The 16,827-nt window shown below is 48.3% G+C and overlaps 1 protein-coding gene and 1 non-coding gene across 2 annotated transcripts in view; one reads left to right on the top strand and one right to left on the bottom strand.

Moving 5' to 3' along the window:
- Positions 1-3,039: 3,039 nt before the first annotated feature.
- On the bottom strand, positions 3,040-3,173 carry LOC137542628 (small nucleolar RNA SNORA76). The gene has a single exon (XR_011025505.1). It is a non-coding gene; the product is annotated as a small nucleolar RNA SNORA76 (small nucleolar RNA).
- A 5,042-nt stretch (positions 3,174-8,215) lies between these two features.
- LOC137542358 (serine/threonine-protein kinase/endoribonuclease IRE1-like) overlaps positions 8,216-16,827 on the top strand; it is a 65,128-nt gene continuing 56,516 nt past the window's right edge. Inside the window, exon 1 of the mRNA XM_068264202.1 lies at positions 8,216-8,397. Coding sequence (XP_068120303.1) covers positions 8,347-8,397 — 51 coding nt within the window. The 5' untranslated portion in view covers positions 8,216-8,346. The remainder of the gene's footprint in view (positions 8,398-16,827) is intronic.

Genomic DNA, 16,827 nt, shown 5'->3' with positions numbered 1-16,827 from the left:
AATCTGCATCCCTGGGACTTCCTCCAGCCCCCTTCAGGCTGATCACTTCCTCACCACCTTCCACAATTTGGCCCAGTAATTCTGCTAGTCCATGCATGCATTGCCACACCATGACCAGGAGAGTGTGCATGGCCAGATTACAGACTGGTGAAATAACCAGGCTGCCTAATGGGAGACCCAGGCAGAAGAGGAGCAGGACTACGAGGACCCATCAGCCTAAAGGGGCTAGACACAGGCATGGACAAACTTGGCCCTCCAGCTGTTAAGGAACTACAAGTCCCACAATGCATTGCAGGAGTCTGGCAGCCACAGTCATCACTCATAAAGGCAAATGCATTGTGGGACTTGTAGTTCCTTAACAGCTGGAGGGCCAAGTTTGCCCATGCCTGGGCTAGAGGAAGCCACAGGTAAGTATAAAACCTGTGTCTCAGCTACCCTTTAAAAGGGAACCTAAACAGAGAAAGGATATGGATTTTTTTATTTACAAATACCAGTTGCCTGTCTCTTCTGCTGATCCTGTGTCTAATACTTTTAACAGCCCCTCAACAAGCATGCAGATCAGGTGCTCTGACTGAAGTCAGACTGGATTAGCTGCATGCTTGTTTCAGGTGTATGATTCAGCCACTACTGCAGCCAAAAATCAGCAGGACTGCCAAGCAACTGGTATTATTTAAACGGAAACATCCATATGCCTCTCAGTAACGGTTCCCTTTAACCTCCTTAGCGGTAACCCCGTGCTGGACACGGGGTAAGCCGCCGGAGGGTGCCGCTCAGGCCCTGCTGGGCCGATTTTCATAATTTTTTTTTTGCTGGACGCAGCTAGCACTTTGCTAGCTGCGCCAGCACCCCGATCGCCGCCGCGCGCCCGATCGCCGCTATCCGGTGCGGCGCACGCCCCCCCCCCCCCCAGACCCCTGCGCTGCCTGGCCAATCAGTGCCAGGCAGCGCCAAGGGGTGGATCGGGTCTCCCAATGACGTCCCGACGTCGCTGACATCATCCCGCCCCGTCGCCATGGCGACGGGGGAAGCCCTCCAGGAAATCCCGTTCTTTGAACGGGATTTCCTGATCGCCTATCGCCGGAGGCGATCGGCGGGGCTGGGGGGATGCCCCTGGGCTTGCTACATGATTTAAAAAATAAAAAATCTGCTGCGCTGGGAAGGTTCAGGGACGATAAAAAAAAATCCAAATCCACTTACCTGGGGCTTCCTCCAGCCTGTGGCAGGCAGGAGGTGCCCTCGGCGCCGCTCCACAGGCTCCCGGTGGTCAACCCGACCTGGCCAGGCTTCTTCTGCACTCCATTCTGCGTTTCACGCTGGCACACTGTTGTCATCGGACGTTCTCTGGGCTGTACTGCGCAGGCTCAGTAGTTCTGAGCCTGTGCAGTACAGCCCAGAGGACGTTCGATGAAGTCAGCGCACCGGCGTGAAACGCAGAATGGAGTGCAGAAGAAGCCCGACCTGGCCAGGTCAGCCACCGGGAGCAGCGCCGAGGGCACCTCCTGCCTGCCACGGACTGGAGGAAGCCCCAGGTAAGTGGATATGGATTTTTTTTTTTTTTATCGTCCCTGAACCTTCCCTTTAAAGTGAACCAGAGACGAAGCACCCTCATGTATTTTACCATATATATCAGTGGGAACCTTAGAGAAAACACCTTCCCTGCTCGGTTTCATCCTTCACTGTTCAGCCCTGATAAAATCCCTGACTGAACATTCAGTCTGGCTTTGCTCAGGAATCATTATAATGGAGTCTGTCTTCTCTGATGTCTTTTCAAGTGCAAGCCTGCCCCCTTGTGGCTCTGCTATGACTGCTACAAAGATTCCTGAGCAAAGCCAGACTGAATGCTCAGTTGGGGATTTTATCAGGGCTGAGAAGCAAGCTAAACAGTGAAGAATGAAAGAGCAGGGAAGGTGTTTTCTCTACTGTTTAGCTTGCTTCTCAGCCCTGATAAAATCCCCAACTGAGCATTCAGTCTGGCTTTGCTCAGGAATCTTTGTAGCAGATTCATAGCAGAGCCACAAGGGGGCAGGCTTGCACTTGAAAAGACATCAGAGAAGACAGACTCCATTATAATGATTCCTGAGCAAAGCCAGACTGAATGTTCAGTCAGGGATTTTATCAGGGCTGAACAGTGAAGGATGAAACAGAGCAGGGAAGGTGTTTTCTCTAATGTTCCCACTGATATATATGGTAAAATACATGAGGGTGCTTAGTCTCTGGTTCCCTTTAAGCTGCGATGTGTAATACCCCACCCCCATTGTATGTCCCATTCATTAACAAACTCCACCTCCTCCAGCTGAAAAACAGCCATGTTTTCCTAAGCTCTGGCCACTCCCACCTGCTTGTTAGAGCCTGCCCCAGCTCAGCAGCCATCATATAATTGTGGCAACTGAGCCGGGAACACCCAAGCCATGGTAAAAAGGTAAAGGTGGTCAGAGCTTCCAAAAACATGTTCACAGCTGTCTTACATGGAGGGGGTGAAGTTTGTATTGCAGGTGAGCGATTAACCTTCCTGGCGGTAAGCCCGAGCTGAGCTCGGGCTATGCCGCGCAGGAGGATTTCAGGCCCTGCTGGGCCGATTTGCTCACTTTTTTTGCAACACGCAGCTAGCACTTTGCTAGCTGCGTGTGCATTCCGATCGCCGCTGCTCTGCGCTCGATGTTCGCCGTGCCGACTCCCCCCCCCGTGCGCTGCCTGGCCAATCAGTGCCAGGCAGCGCTGAGGGGTGGATCGGGGAAAGCCCTTCAGGAAATCCCGTTCTTTGAACAGGATTTCCTGATCAAAGATCGCCGGAGGCGATCAAAGAGGGTGGGGGATGCCGCTGCACAGCAGCTATCATGTAGCGAGCCCTAGGCTCGCTACATGATTTTAAAAAAAAATAATTAAAAATAGTGCTGCGCTGCCCCTGGCAGTTTCTAATAGACCGCCAGGGAGGTTAACCCCCTTCTTGCCAATCTATAACAAAAATGCCTGAAATCGCAGGCTCCGTTTTGACACTTTCCAACTTTGAACCAGACCAGAAGCCACTCGCCTTATGTGACAGCATGTAGCTTTGTTTTAAAAGCACAACACAGGAGACAACCATGAAGCACCAGTTATAACAAGCAGATTATTCTGGCACTGACGCCTGGCCAGTGACGCCATTGGCAGGCAATTCACCAGTTCAAAGACAGTGCGGAGAGAAATGAACCACAGCAAGCAAAAAATTACAGGTAATTCACTTTATTTATGCAGCAAATACATTGAAAACCACCTGCTTAATATCGAGTAGGTTCTCTGCATGCTACCAAAACAGCTGACCCATCAAGGCATGGACTACACAAGACCTCTAGGTGTCCTTCAGCATCTGGCATCAAGGTGTTAGCAGACCCTCAAGTCCTGTAAGATTGGTGGCGAGGCCTTCATGGAGCTGAACTGTTTCCAGCACATCCTACAGATCAGCTATAGCGATATCTTGGGAATTGGAAGACTACTGAATACTTGGGCAGTGTGGCAGGGTATTGTATCCTGCCAGAAGATCACTACCATCAAATTCCGTTGCCGTGAAGGGATAGAAGAACTTGCAGAATCTATGTGTCAACATCCAAATGAATGACAGGATCCCAAGTCGTCCCCCCCCCCCCCAAGCACCACACTATTGCCTTCCCTTAGTGCCCAGGCTGCCATCTTCTTCCCAAGTAAACCATCCACACACTCATCCTTTCACAAGACTTTAAAAACAAAAAAACTTCCATTACTCCATGATCCAGTTCCCACACTATGTACCCATAGTAGGCAATTGTTGCGTTGATAGGGGCCCTTTATGGACACTTGTCTGTTGCTATGCAGCTCCATACTCTGCAAGCTGTGATCTGACACCCTACTCATAGCCAGCAAATATGGTATTTTTCGAAACTTGTGGTACAGTAGCTCTTCTGAGGGATTTACCATACAGACTATCCCTCACTCCCTTCACGCTTCAATGGGCCTTTTCTCCCCCCACGCAGCAGGGCTTTTGGGTAGACACGACCCTGTCGCCGAGTCAAAGGATGTCCTTCCTTGCACCACTTTTTGTAAATACTAACCACAGCATTCTGGGAGCAGCCCACTAAGCCTGCTGTTTTGGAGATACTCAGTCCCAGACGCCTAGCCATCACAATTTGGCCCTTGTCAAAGTCACTAATATCCTCATACTTGGCCTTCACCAAATCATCTTCACAAGCCTCCACTAAACCATCTTCACGAGCCTCCACCAAATCATCTTCACAAGCCTCCATCAACTCTTCACAGGTGGGAAGGATCCTGCAGGGAGAGAATTGCACACTGTATGAGATATCCTATCCAATCTAAGTTATCCTAGCCCTCCAATTAGATAACAGCATCAGATGTTAGTGACATCATTAAAATCAGAAGTCTAACGCACATAGATCATCATATGCCATTTTGTCATTGCTGCCCATCATATTTACAGATCAGGGACTATACAGTGTAGTTCCCTTATGCATTTCCTGACCCCCAAGGACATCGACAACCTAATCAACCTTAAAGTGGACCTGAGGTGAGAGCGATATGGAGGCTGCCACATTTGTTTCTTTTTAAACAACAACAGTTGCCTGGCAGCCCTGCTGATCCAGTTGGCTGCAGTAGTTTCTGAAGCACACCAGAAACAAGCATGCAGCTAATCTTGTCAGCTCTGACAATGTCAGAAACATTTGATATGCATATGCTTATTCAGGGTCTATGGCTGAACATATTTGAGGCAGAGGATCAGCAGCACAGCCAGGAAACTGGTATTGCTTAAAAAGATAAATATGGCAACCTTCATATACGGTAACTCTCCTCAGGTTAGCTTTAAAGGATACCAGAGCCGAAAGACTCTGGTAAAAGGTGAAGGTGCGGTGGGTGGGGGGGGGGTATAACTACACTAATATTTACAGCGCCTCCCAGTCCATCACTCGCTGTTCTCTACTTAATCCCATTCTCGGGGACTCCAAACCCAGACATACTGCACCACGCATGTGCAGTATGCCTGTTCTGCTGGTCTGTTCCTGTGGCCGCGCAGTGATGTCACAGGACAGTAGTGTGCTTGCTTCTTTGTCCTGGCATGCATACTGACCGGAGAAGCAGGGGGAGCGAGCGCGCACCTGTCCTGTGACATCACTCTGCGCAGCCACAAGGAGCAGAACAGACATACTGCGCATACGCAGCATGTCTGGGGTTGGAGTGGAGAAGAACTGAGTGATGAGGGGACCAGGAGGTACAGTAAGTATTTGATTATGCCACCCCCTACCCACTGCAACTTAACTTAAAAGATGTGGGAACCGGGACTGACCAGTGCAGATCAGACAGTTTGCGCCACTCATCTGTACAGTTCATCAACCACATCCAGCTTTATGCATTAGAGATAAGCAGGAGCTTGGGTACATACAATCAAATCCTGGTGTAGACTAGTAGGAAGCAGGATTTCAGGTCTCGTTTTCTGACTAGGAAACTGCCAGTACACAGGTCTTGCCTCTGACTCTAGGTGCCCATACACTGGTCAGATTGGCAGCAGATAGATAAGAAATGCATCTGATGGTCTATCTGATGCGTTTTTAGAACATTTTTTACCAGGATAGAATTCCAATAGATTTCAGTTTGAAATCTATTGAAATTCGATCTGATGGCATTTTTTTGCCATCAGATTTCCATTAAGGCCAATGCAAACTGATAAGCAATCTCATCAGATCGACCGAAATTTTCCACCCTGCAAGTTCGATGGAAATCCATCGAAATCGATCGAAATCGGCCGTCGATCGGTCGATTGGCCAACCGATTTGCGATCGATCGGGATCGGTCGGTCGGCCAGAAAATCGGCTGAGTGTATGGGCTGCTTTAGTGTACAGCTGCAGGCAAGCACAGCCATAAAACAATTTAACATTTGAAAACCCAGTGCTCAGACATAATTTACACTAAACATGTTTGTTCATAATTTAGCACCATCAATTTTGGGATTGAGCTAGACAAATACGAATTTTGGAGCCTGCAAAATCCGCTGGGCGGGTCGTTCAGAAACAGCCTCATCAGTTTGTCTGACAGACTGTACACACGCACTACTGTCGGGAGAACACCCGCCCAGCGGGAGGGTCTGACGGACCCGTAGTTCTCTATAGTAGTGCGTTGTGTACACGCCTTTAGACTCAGCCATGAAGGGAGGGGGGAAATTCCCTCAGAGTATCAGTTCTCTGTATGCAGAGAGCTCAGTCAGACAGGCAGAGCTTTCTCTCAGAGAGAGCAGTGGAAATGTAGTTTATGTGCAACATAAACATTTGTAAAATACTGTAGTGTGTGAAACCTGATACCAGTTTTTAAATCTGCTTCAATATTACAGTGTTCTTAGCATGCCAGACTACAGAGATTCATACCTCTGCAAATGAGACATCCCAAACATAGCTAAAATCTACACACAATGAATTAAAGCTTTTTCCTCTGTTATTTAACATGAACAGTAGGAAAATGCTAACAGCTACTTAGACATTTGTACATTGTCATTTTAGAACACTTGGGTATCGATAGTATTCATTTAAGATGCTCAATTCTAAGAGCACACATTTAGTGTAAACTGATCTGTTACAGTTCTCACCTAGAGCTGCTAGCCTATCCAGACATTCCAAATCACACCACTCAACACCCTCAACATCTCTGGTACATGGAGGTGCCCTTTAACAGTACATTTTTTTTCTCATCAGATACAATCCTTTGATGCATCTTTTGGATCAAAAGTAATGAGGAGGCAATTATCAGTTGTTCCCATAAACTGGTCATGTAAGGCATTTTCTCTTCCAATTCGATGGTAAAACTGAACATGTGGATCAATTAAGTTTTCAGTTTCAATCAGCCATAGAATCAGTTCTCAATCATTTTAACCATACTGCAGTTTTCTGTACAACTATCAAAAGATCACATGTGATGGAAATATTCTAATGACAGATGAGATGCTGGGATGGGCAGATAACAACATGTGCAGATTTGCCCATATACAGCACAATACAGGCTACAGAATAGAACTATAGCATGTGTTACCAACAGACCAGGCAATTATTGTACTTGATACTGATGAGACTACAGAGTTGGTTGGACAGAACCACAGCAGAGCAGCTGGGGGAGCCTCTCCCCCCATCAGTAATGGTTTCTCGGGTAATCAAGGTCAGCTGCCAACAGGGGGCCCCATAGCAATTGCCTCCAGTTATCCTCTCGGCTCCCACATGCTCAATAGCAATCTGCAGTAACTATCCCCTGGCTAAGTACCTCTGCAGCCCCCATAACCGCCACCCACCCCTTCCCCAGACATCACGCAACCATCTCTCACCTCTCCCAGCGGAAAAAGACCAGAGCTTCCTCCTCCCACCCCTTATATAACCCCGTGACATCATCATAGGGAGGAGACTCCAAGCACCCACCTCACCTATCCTACTTCCGCTAGACACGGAGGAGGCGGGACTAGCTGCGGTTGAACATACACAGACCTGCCGATAATAGCAAGACTGCAGTTCTGACACATTACCACCAGATGTCAGTGTTTCATCACTGTCTAATAATATTGGCGTGGCTGCGGTTCTGACACATGGCCACCAGATGTCAGTGTTTCACCGCCGTCCAATAATAATAGTGGGGCTGCATTACTGTGACAAGGCCACCAGATGTCACTATTTCATTACCGTCACAATAAAAAATGGCATGGACGCAGTTTTGACTCATCCCCACTTTTTCATTACCGTCAGTAATGGTGTGTCTGCAGTCCTGACAAATGTCCACCAGATGTCACTGTTTCATCGCTGTCTAAAAACAATAATAATGGCGTGGCTGCGTTTCTGACACATGGCCGCCAGGTATCACTGTTCTATCTAACAACTTATAATGATGGTGTGGCTGCAGCTCTGTCAAACGGCCACCAGATGTCACGTTCCCATTGATAGGGCTGCAATTCTCTCATTTAGCCACCAGATGGCAACTATTTCATTTCATCATCACTGATAACAAACGCGAAGCTGCAGCTCTGTCATGTGACCACCAGATGTCCCAATTTCATTGTATACAATATTTGCCGTAATTAGCTTAGTCCCACCCTTAGGGCGGGGCAATAGCTTATGTTGAAGTTCCTCTCCTCTGTTGTGGAGATGACGACATTAGATTCGGCTTGCCCATTGGCTGTTCTGCCTTTTAGCTTGTCCCGCCCGCAACACGAAGGGAGGGGTGGTGTAGTGTGCACGCAGCACGGGGATAGGCGGGTCTAATGATGTATGAGGCTGTGGGTGGGATTACTTCCAGGAAGAAGGTGGAGCAAGCGGCAGTGTGCTCGGTGATGGCGGAGCAGCTGCTGTGATTGGCCGAATGGAGCCCCGATACCTCTTTATCGTCACCTACCTGCTCCTCTGCCTGGAGGTGAGTGCCCGCTTCTCCCCATCTGCCTCTCCTATCTGTCCACCCACCACCCCTGTCCAACCAGCTGTCACTACTTACTGCTCTACCTGGAGGTGGGTATCCCATCCCCCATCATTGTATGTATCTGCCCCTCACCTGTCCATCCCATGCCCCCCCCCCCCCTCCACCCCAACCAGATGTCACTGCTTACTGCTCTACCTGGAGGTGTATACTCCATCATTGTATGTATCTGCCCCTCACCTGAACATCCCATGCCCCCCCCCCCCCTCCTCCACCCCAACCAGCTGTCACTACTTACTGCTCTACCTGGAGGTGGGTATCCCATCCCCCATCATTGTATTTATCTGCCCCTCACCTGTACATCCCATGCCCCCCCCCCCCTCCACCCCAACCAGATGTCACTACTTACTGCTCTACCTGGAGGTGGGTATCCCATCCCCCATCATTGTATTTATCTGCCCCTCACCTGTACATCCCATGCCCCCTCCACCCCAACCAGATGTCACTACTTACTGCTCTACCTGGAGGTGTATCCTCCAGCATTGTATGTATCTGCCCCTCACCTGAACATCCCATGCCCCCCCCCCCACCCCAACCAGCTGTCACTACTTACTGCTCTACCTGGAGGTGTAACCTCCATCATTGTATTTATCTGCCCCTCACCTGTCCATCCCATGCCCCCCCCCCCCCTCCACCCCAACCAGCTGTCACTACTTACTGCTCTACCTGGAGGTGGGTATCCCATCCCCCATCATTGTATTTATCTGCCCCTCACCTGTCCATCCCATGCCCCCCCCCCTCCACCCCAACCAGATGTCACTACTTACTGCTCTACCTGGAGGTGGGTATCCCATCCCCCATCATTGTATGTATCTGCCCCTCACCTGTACATCCCATGCCCCCTCCACCCCAACCAGCTGTCACTACTTACTGCTCTACCTGGAGGTGGGTATCCCATCCCCCATCATTGTATTTATCTGCCCCTCACCTGTACATCCCATGCCCCCCCCCCTCCCCCCACCCCAACCAGATGTCACTACTTACTGCTCTACCTGGAGGTGTATCCTCCATCATTGTATGCATCTGCCCCTCACCTGAACATCCCATGCCCCCCCCACCCCAACCAGCTGTCACTACTTACTGCTCTACCTGGAGGTGTAACCTCCATCATTGTATGTATCTGCCCCTCACCTGTCCATCCCATGCCCCCCCCCCCCTCCACCCCAACCAGATGTCACTACTTACTGCTCTACCTGGAGGTGGGTATCCCATCCCCCATCATTGTATGTATCTGCCCCTCACCTGTCCATCCCATGCCCCCTCCACCCCAACCAGCTGTCACTACTTACTGCTCTACCTAGAGGTGGGTATCCCATCCCCCATCATTGTATGTATCTGCCCCTCACCTGTACATCCCATGCCCCCCCCCCCAACCAGCTGTCACCTACCTGCAGATCTACATAAGTGTGTATCCCATCTCCCATCATTGTATTTATCTGCCCCTCACCTGTACATCCCATACCCCCCCCCCACACACACACACACACACACACCAGCTGTCACTACTTACTGCTCTACCTGGAGTTGGGTATCCCATCCCCCATCATTGGGCTCTATTCTCAAAGACTTCCCGCATGCGGTAAAGTACATGCGGGAAGTTTGCGACCAAAACACCGTCAAGTTGAAATTCTCAAAATGTTCCGCATGTTTTTTCCGCATGCGGTAAAAGTGCGGGATTCACGCGGACAATTTCCGCAAAAGTCGGTATTTTCCGCAATAAAAAATCAATTCTCAAAAATGTTCAGGCGCATCATTTCGTCGTTATTTACCGAGTTTTTTTTTTTTTTTCATCACCTACAAATAGTAGGAGATATATTCCGCATCCCATTGACTTTAATGAAGTGTGGAGGCTTAAAGAGAATCTGTATTGTTAAAATCGCACAAAAGTAAACATACCAGTGTGTTAGGTGACATCTCCTATTACCCTCTGTCACAATTTTGCTGCTCCCTGCCGCATTAAAAGTAGTTAAAATCAGTTTTAAAAAGTTTGTTTGTAAACAAACAAAATGGCCACCAAAACAGGAAGTAGGTTGATGTACAGTATGTCCACACATAGAAAATACATTCATACACAAGCAGGCTGTATACACCCTTCCTTTCGAATCTCAAGAGATCATTTGTGTGTTTCTTTCCCCCTGCACCTCACTGAAGAGTTACAAGCTGATTGTTTGTTTCTTCTTGCAGACAGCTGTGCCCGGTTGTCTGTAATTCTGCAGTGTGTGACTCATCAGTATGTGAACAGAGGATTTATCCAGCTTGTAAAAGATAAGAGAGCAGAGAAAAGCTGGCAAATGTAAATAATACACACACCAGTGTTCTCCCCAGAAATATTTTGTAGCCGGGTGGCACGAAAAAGTAGCCGGGTGGGGAAGTACGGTCACGCTGGGTGCTGCCGGGTGAGAAAGTAAGAAAACGCTGGAGAGGGAGGGTCACACTAGATGGGGAGATTTCTGGATCGTGCTGGTTTGGGGGAAGGGGGGGAATAACTTGTTTGAGAAACAAAAATCACATTGCGAGCGCTTCCAAAATGCTGTATATGTATGATATTTTCATACAAATTGCAACTGTAGTGTAAATGCTACCACAGGGTAACTTTGTCATAGTACCTCTGTTTGCTGGCATTCGGTAAAGCTCTGGACATTCCCTGAAAAGCACCCCAGTGTGAAAGGGGCCTTAGTGCCATAGCCCCATCATCACATATATGACCAGACATCATTAACCACTCCCAGCATGCAATGTATGTGACTCCTGCTGCTGTATCGGAGCAGACGAGTGCTGACTAAAATCACACAGGCAGGTGACAATCATGGTGAGAACTCCAGAGAAGACTGTAAAAACCATTATACAATGATTTAGTATTCTGGCTGAACTGGATGGCTGTAAATCTTCTGTTCAACCTAAAACTGTAACTGCTGAGAAAAGACAAGTTCAACATGCTGTACTGAACGTTTTGCCATTCATTTGCCCGTACTGAAAGCTGGATAGCTCAGTGATTTAACTGAACACTTGGGGGTCAGTTTGTGATGAAGTGCAGGAACACAGTAGGCAGAGTGAATGCAGCACCAGGTTCAGGTTACAGATCCTGTAAACAGCTTGTTATCTGTATTATCAGTAGAAAAAAGGAAATGTGTTGATCGTCCAGTATTTGAGGTTTCTGTACAATGGGCTCTATTCTCAAAGAGCCAAAAGTACCGCAAAATGTTACCGTTATATTCCCGCCAGCGGTAAACTCCGCATTCTTTCAGCATTCACTAATATTTTCCGCATGTTTGCCGCATGCGGGAAAAAAGATGCGGAAACAGCCATTATTCATGCGGGAATCATGCGGTAAAAAGGTCGCATGAAAAGGTGTTAAAAAAAAAAAAGTTAAAGTCCAGCAAGCACAGCCCTTAAGCCTCCAGACTTCATTAAAGTCAATGGGATGCAGAATATATCACCTACTACTTGTAGGTGATAAAAATTCGGTAATTAACGACGAAATGATGCGCCTGAACATTTTTGAGAATTGATCTTTTATTGCGGAAAATACCGACTTTTGCGGAAATTTTACCGCATGAATCCTGCACTTTTACCACACTTTTTCCGCATGCGGAAAAAACATGCGGAACATTTTGAGAATTCCAACTTGCCGGTATTTTGGGTGCAAACTTCCCGCATGTACTTTACCGCATGCGGGAAGTCTTTGAGAATAGAGCCCATTGCAGGGAAGGAGAGTGTCTGTGCACTGTAGTAGCTGGGTGAGATCAGGTGACTCACCAAAAGGAGAGCAATAGAGCTGCACATTCTATTCTGTGCCTGGAGTCTGGACTGCAGCTGAAAGCTCCCGCGGTCTGACTCATCTCTGCTCTGTGCTAGGTTCTTTCCCCGCCCCTCCACGCTGCTTATAGGAAGGAGCTGAGGAGGAGGAGGGCGGAGATGTCCAGTGTTCTCCCCAGGACCTATTAAGTGGGCGGGCCGCCCGGCTGTTTTGAAACCCCGCCCGGCTGCTCCAAGGCCCGCCCGCATCACACGCTCATGTGCGCTGCCGTCTCCCCGCATAGAGCGGGTCTCCCTCTGAATATAGCAATCCCTAGTTCCAGGCTGCGCTGCCCTCCTGGCGCCTGTTATATCTTCAGATCAGCGGCAGCCTCCTTGATATAGTAGCGCTTGTCCACAGCACCCTGTCCTGCCGCTCTGCTGGAACACTGTGACCCACCTCTACCGCCCGCTTGTGCCCGGCTTCTGATTGCAGTACGGCTTCACGCTGAGTGTCTTCACAGCCATGATCGGCTGCGAGGAGAATACACGTGCTGCAGGCAGCCCAGGGGAGCCACTGGCCAGGCCACTGTACGGACGGGGGATGGGTGTACTAGAGGGGACCGGAGGATGTGCTCCCTAGTTCCGGCTGCGCTCCCCGCCTGTAGAGTTCTCTTCTGTCCGATCGTCAGATCGCTGCCGCAGGGATATGGGAGAGAAGCGATGTGCAGCAATGCGCTATATGATGCAGCGCAGCCGGAACTAGGGAGCACATCCTCCGGTCACCTCTAGTACACCCATCCCCCGTCCGTACAGTGGCCTGGCCAGTGGCTCCCCTGGGCTGCCTGCAGCACGTGTATTCTCCTCGCAGCCGATCATGGCTGTGAAGACACTCAGCGTGAAGCCGTACTGCAATCAGAAGCCGGGCACCAGCGGGCTGAGGAAGTGGGTCACAGTGTTCCAGCAGAGCGGCAGGACAGGGTGCTGTGGACAAGCGTTACTACATCAAGGAGGCCATTCAAGTCATCCTAATCGTGGCTGCCAAAGGGGTGAGCAGGGGGAGGGGGTGACATTGGGAAATGTTAAATAGCTCCCACCTGTCCCTCTTTGGGAGTCCTGTCCCTCTTTCCTCCTCATTTGTCCCTCTTTCAGGCCTATATACCTCTCGACTAAAAATGTGTTTGACTGTAAATTTTATTCCCATACTTTAAATTGATATATCACGAATGGTAAAATGTTACTATGAAACATGAGGAACATGAAGGAAAATGAACCAGGATAAAAAGGACCAGGGTGGTTTGAATTATAAAACAACGTATTTTTCTTATGAAATCTTTATAGTATGCATGAATAGGGTTGTGATGGGGTTGTGGCAGGGGCATGGCTTAAGTGTCCCTCTTCCTCATCTCAAAAAGTTGGGCGGTATGGTTAAGGGGAGGAAGCGGTGTTAAAGTGCAAGCATACTGGATCAGGGCAGAGGGGTACCCTATACTGCAGGGTGTAATAATCATAGAATGGTTGTGTATTTATAAATAGAATGGTTGTAGTAATGCTGCAATGTATGTGCTGTAAGAAGGGTGATGGGATGTGATCACTAATAAGCTGTAGGTCGGTGCAATCATGTGGAGTGTGGCGGGTGATGTAAGGGAGCATACTGAAGTGCAGTGATATGTGGAATGTGATAGTGGTACAGTATTGTATGAAATGTGTCAGAGTGCAATAACCTATGTTATAAGGAAATAGTATTGTTTGAGTTGTCTATTGGGAGATAGGTGGAGCTGCAGTAAAGTATTAGGTGAGAGTAATGGAGGCGAAGGAACGCATGGTGATAGGGAGTGCAGTAATGCATGGGACGTGATAGGGGTTGCAGGGATGAATGTGATGTGATGGGGGTTGCAGGGATGAATGTGATGTGATAGGGGTTGCAGAGGACGTGATAGGAGGTACAGGGATGTCCTATGCTGTAAGCAAAGTTGCCGGTCCTGCTTTCCCCTGGTTGCAACCCACCCGGCTACTTTTTCATGCCACCCGGCTGGAAAAAAATTCTGGGGAGAACACTGATGTCTCTGCATTCCGAGCTGCCTAGCGATTCAAAACTTCGTGCAGAGGAATGAATCGAAACTCTGTGCAGAGGAATGATTCAAAACTGTGCAGAGGAATGATTCAAAACTCCGTGCAGAGGAATGAGTCTCTGCTTTAGGCCACATACAGACATCAGACCATAGTCTTTGGAAAATGAAAGATCACAGACCAATCTTACCACCCTTCCTGTAGTATAAGAGCCATACTCTACACAGTCTTTTCTATGGAGCTGAACTCCCCATCAGGAAAAAATCTTGGCAAGATGCTGCACACACAGATGCTGTACAGACACAAAAGATCAGTATCTGCAAAAGATCTGTTCCTGCCAAAAATCCATTCCTGCAAATTGCAATGATAGTCTATGAGATCTGCAGATTATCATACACACATGATTTAACTGACATTCATCTGCAGATCAGATCCACCAGGATGGATTTTCAGATCTGCAGATCTGCAGATGAATGTCAGTTAAATCATGTGTGTATGATGATCTGCAGATCTCATAGACTATCATTGCAATTTGCAGGAATGGATTTTTGGCAGGAACAGATCTTTTGCAGATACTGATCTTTTGTGTCTGTACAGCATCTGTGTGTGCAGCATCTTGCCAAGATTTTTTCCTGATGGGGAGTTCAGCTCCATAGAAAAGACTGTGTAGAGTATGGCTCTTATACTACAGGAAGGGTGGTAAGATTGGTCTGTGATCTTTCATTTTCCAAAGACTATGGTCTGATGTCTGTATGTGGCCTTAGATTGAGCCTAATCACAGCAGCCGGGCGGGAACAGAGACCCAGGTGGGCGCTCCGCCCGGCTAATAGGCTCTGGGGAGAACACTGCACACACAGGGGAGTGTGCATGGAGGGGGCATGCATAGCAGATCACACTGAAGAGTTGGCAGCCTTCCAGACACAGGACGACAAGTCCGACAGGGGAAAGATAAGCTTATTTATTACAGAGATAATGATGGTAGAAAGTGCTGCAGTAAGCCAGAGCACATTATAATAGGTTTAGGAACCTGTAGGATGGTTAAAAAACACAATGACATTTTTGTTACAGAGTCCCTTTAAGGGCTGTGCTTGGTGGACTTTAATTTTTTTTTTTTAAACACTTTTTTCATGCGACCTTTTTACCGCATGATTCCCGCATGAATAATGGCTGTGGTACTTATCCGTTAGCCGGGCGCATCCTCTAGGTGGCGACAAAACTCCACCAGAGTTACATCTTTCCCTACTATCCATGTCGGCCTGGAGGGGGAATAGTAATTAGCGCCACCTGCTGGATGCGCCCGGCTAACGGATAAGTACCATGGCTGTTTCCGCATCTTTTTTTCCCGAATGCGGAAAACATGCGGAAAATATTAGTGAATGTGGAAAATATGCGGGGTTTACCGCTGGCGGAAATATAGCGGTAAAATTTTGCGGAACTTTTGTTTTTTTTTGAGAATAGAGCCCATTGTATTTATCTGCCCCTCACCTGTACATCCCATGGCCACCCTCCAAACCAGATGTCACCTACCTGCAGATCTACTTGGAGGTGTATCCTATTCCCCCCCATCATTGTCCTTATGTCTTCACCAGTCCATCCCATGCCCCCCCTCCCCGAACCAGCTGTCACTACTTACTGCACTACCTGGAGGTGTATCCCCTGTCATTGGCTATCATTCATAAAAGTGTGGTCGGTAACAAAAATCCGTGCGGGAAAATACCGCTTTCGGTATTTTAGACTTCTGGGTGGTCATTCATAAAAATGTTGCCAGTTGCGATACAAGTGCAGTGATTTCCCGAAAAAGGCTGGCGGTAAGCTTGCGGAAACAGAGAAGCTGCCTTAGTCCCTCAGTGCGATGCTCTGACTGCTGCTGCTGTTCAGGAGGTCTGTTTCCATTCACTTAAATGTATTCCGCATGCTTATCGCTACTTCCAAGGGAGCGGTATTCCTCCGACCGCTTACCGCTTGCGTTAATCTTTATGAATTGACATTTTGTTACATTTTTTTTTAAGATAATCCCCGCACAAGGCGGTAATTTATCGCTCTGCTCGGGAATATCAGCTTTTCATGCGGAAACAGCCTTTATGAATACACATTTTGCTCAGTGCTTGGTAAAGTCAGCTGTTTTCAGCATTTCCGCATGTGGAAATTCTTTATGAATGATAGCCATTGTATTTATTTGTCCTCACCTGTACATCCTATGCCCACCCTCCAAACCAGATGTCACCTACCTGCAGATCTACCTAAAGTTGTGTATCCCATCTCCTATCATTGTATTTTTCTGTCCTCACCTGTCCATCCAATGCCCCCAACTGCCCCCCAACCAACTATCACCTACCTGTATCTTTACCTGGAGGTGTATCCCCCCATCTGTTCTCTTCATCTGTCCATAGCATGTCCACCCTCTTAAGCAGCTGTCATTACCTGGAGGTGTGTGTCCCATTCCCCCATCATTGTATATAGCTGTCCTTACCTGTCCATCTTATGCCCACCCTCCACATCAGCTGTCACCTACCTGCAGATCTACCTGAAGTTGTATCCCCTATCATGTATTTATCTGTCCATCTC

Source organism: Hyperolius riggenbachi, chromosome 12 (genome assembly GCF_040937935.1).
Source record: "Hyperolius riggenbachi isolate aHypRig1 chromosome 12, aHypRig1.pri, whole genome shotgun sequence".
In the NCBI taxonomy this organism is placed as follows: domain Eukaryota; kingdom Metazoa; phylum Chordata; class Amphibia; order Anura; family Hyperoliidae; genus Hyperolius; species Hyperolius riggenbachi.
This window is presented reverse-complemented; position numbering and strand designations above follow the sequence as displayed.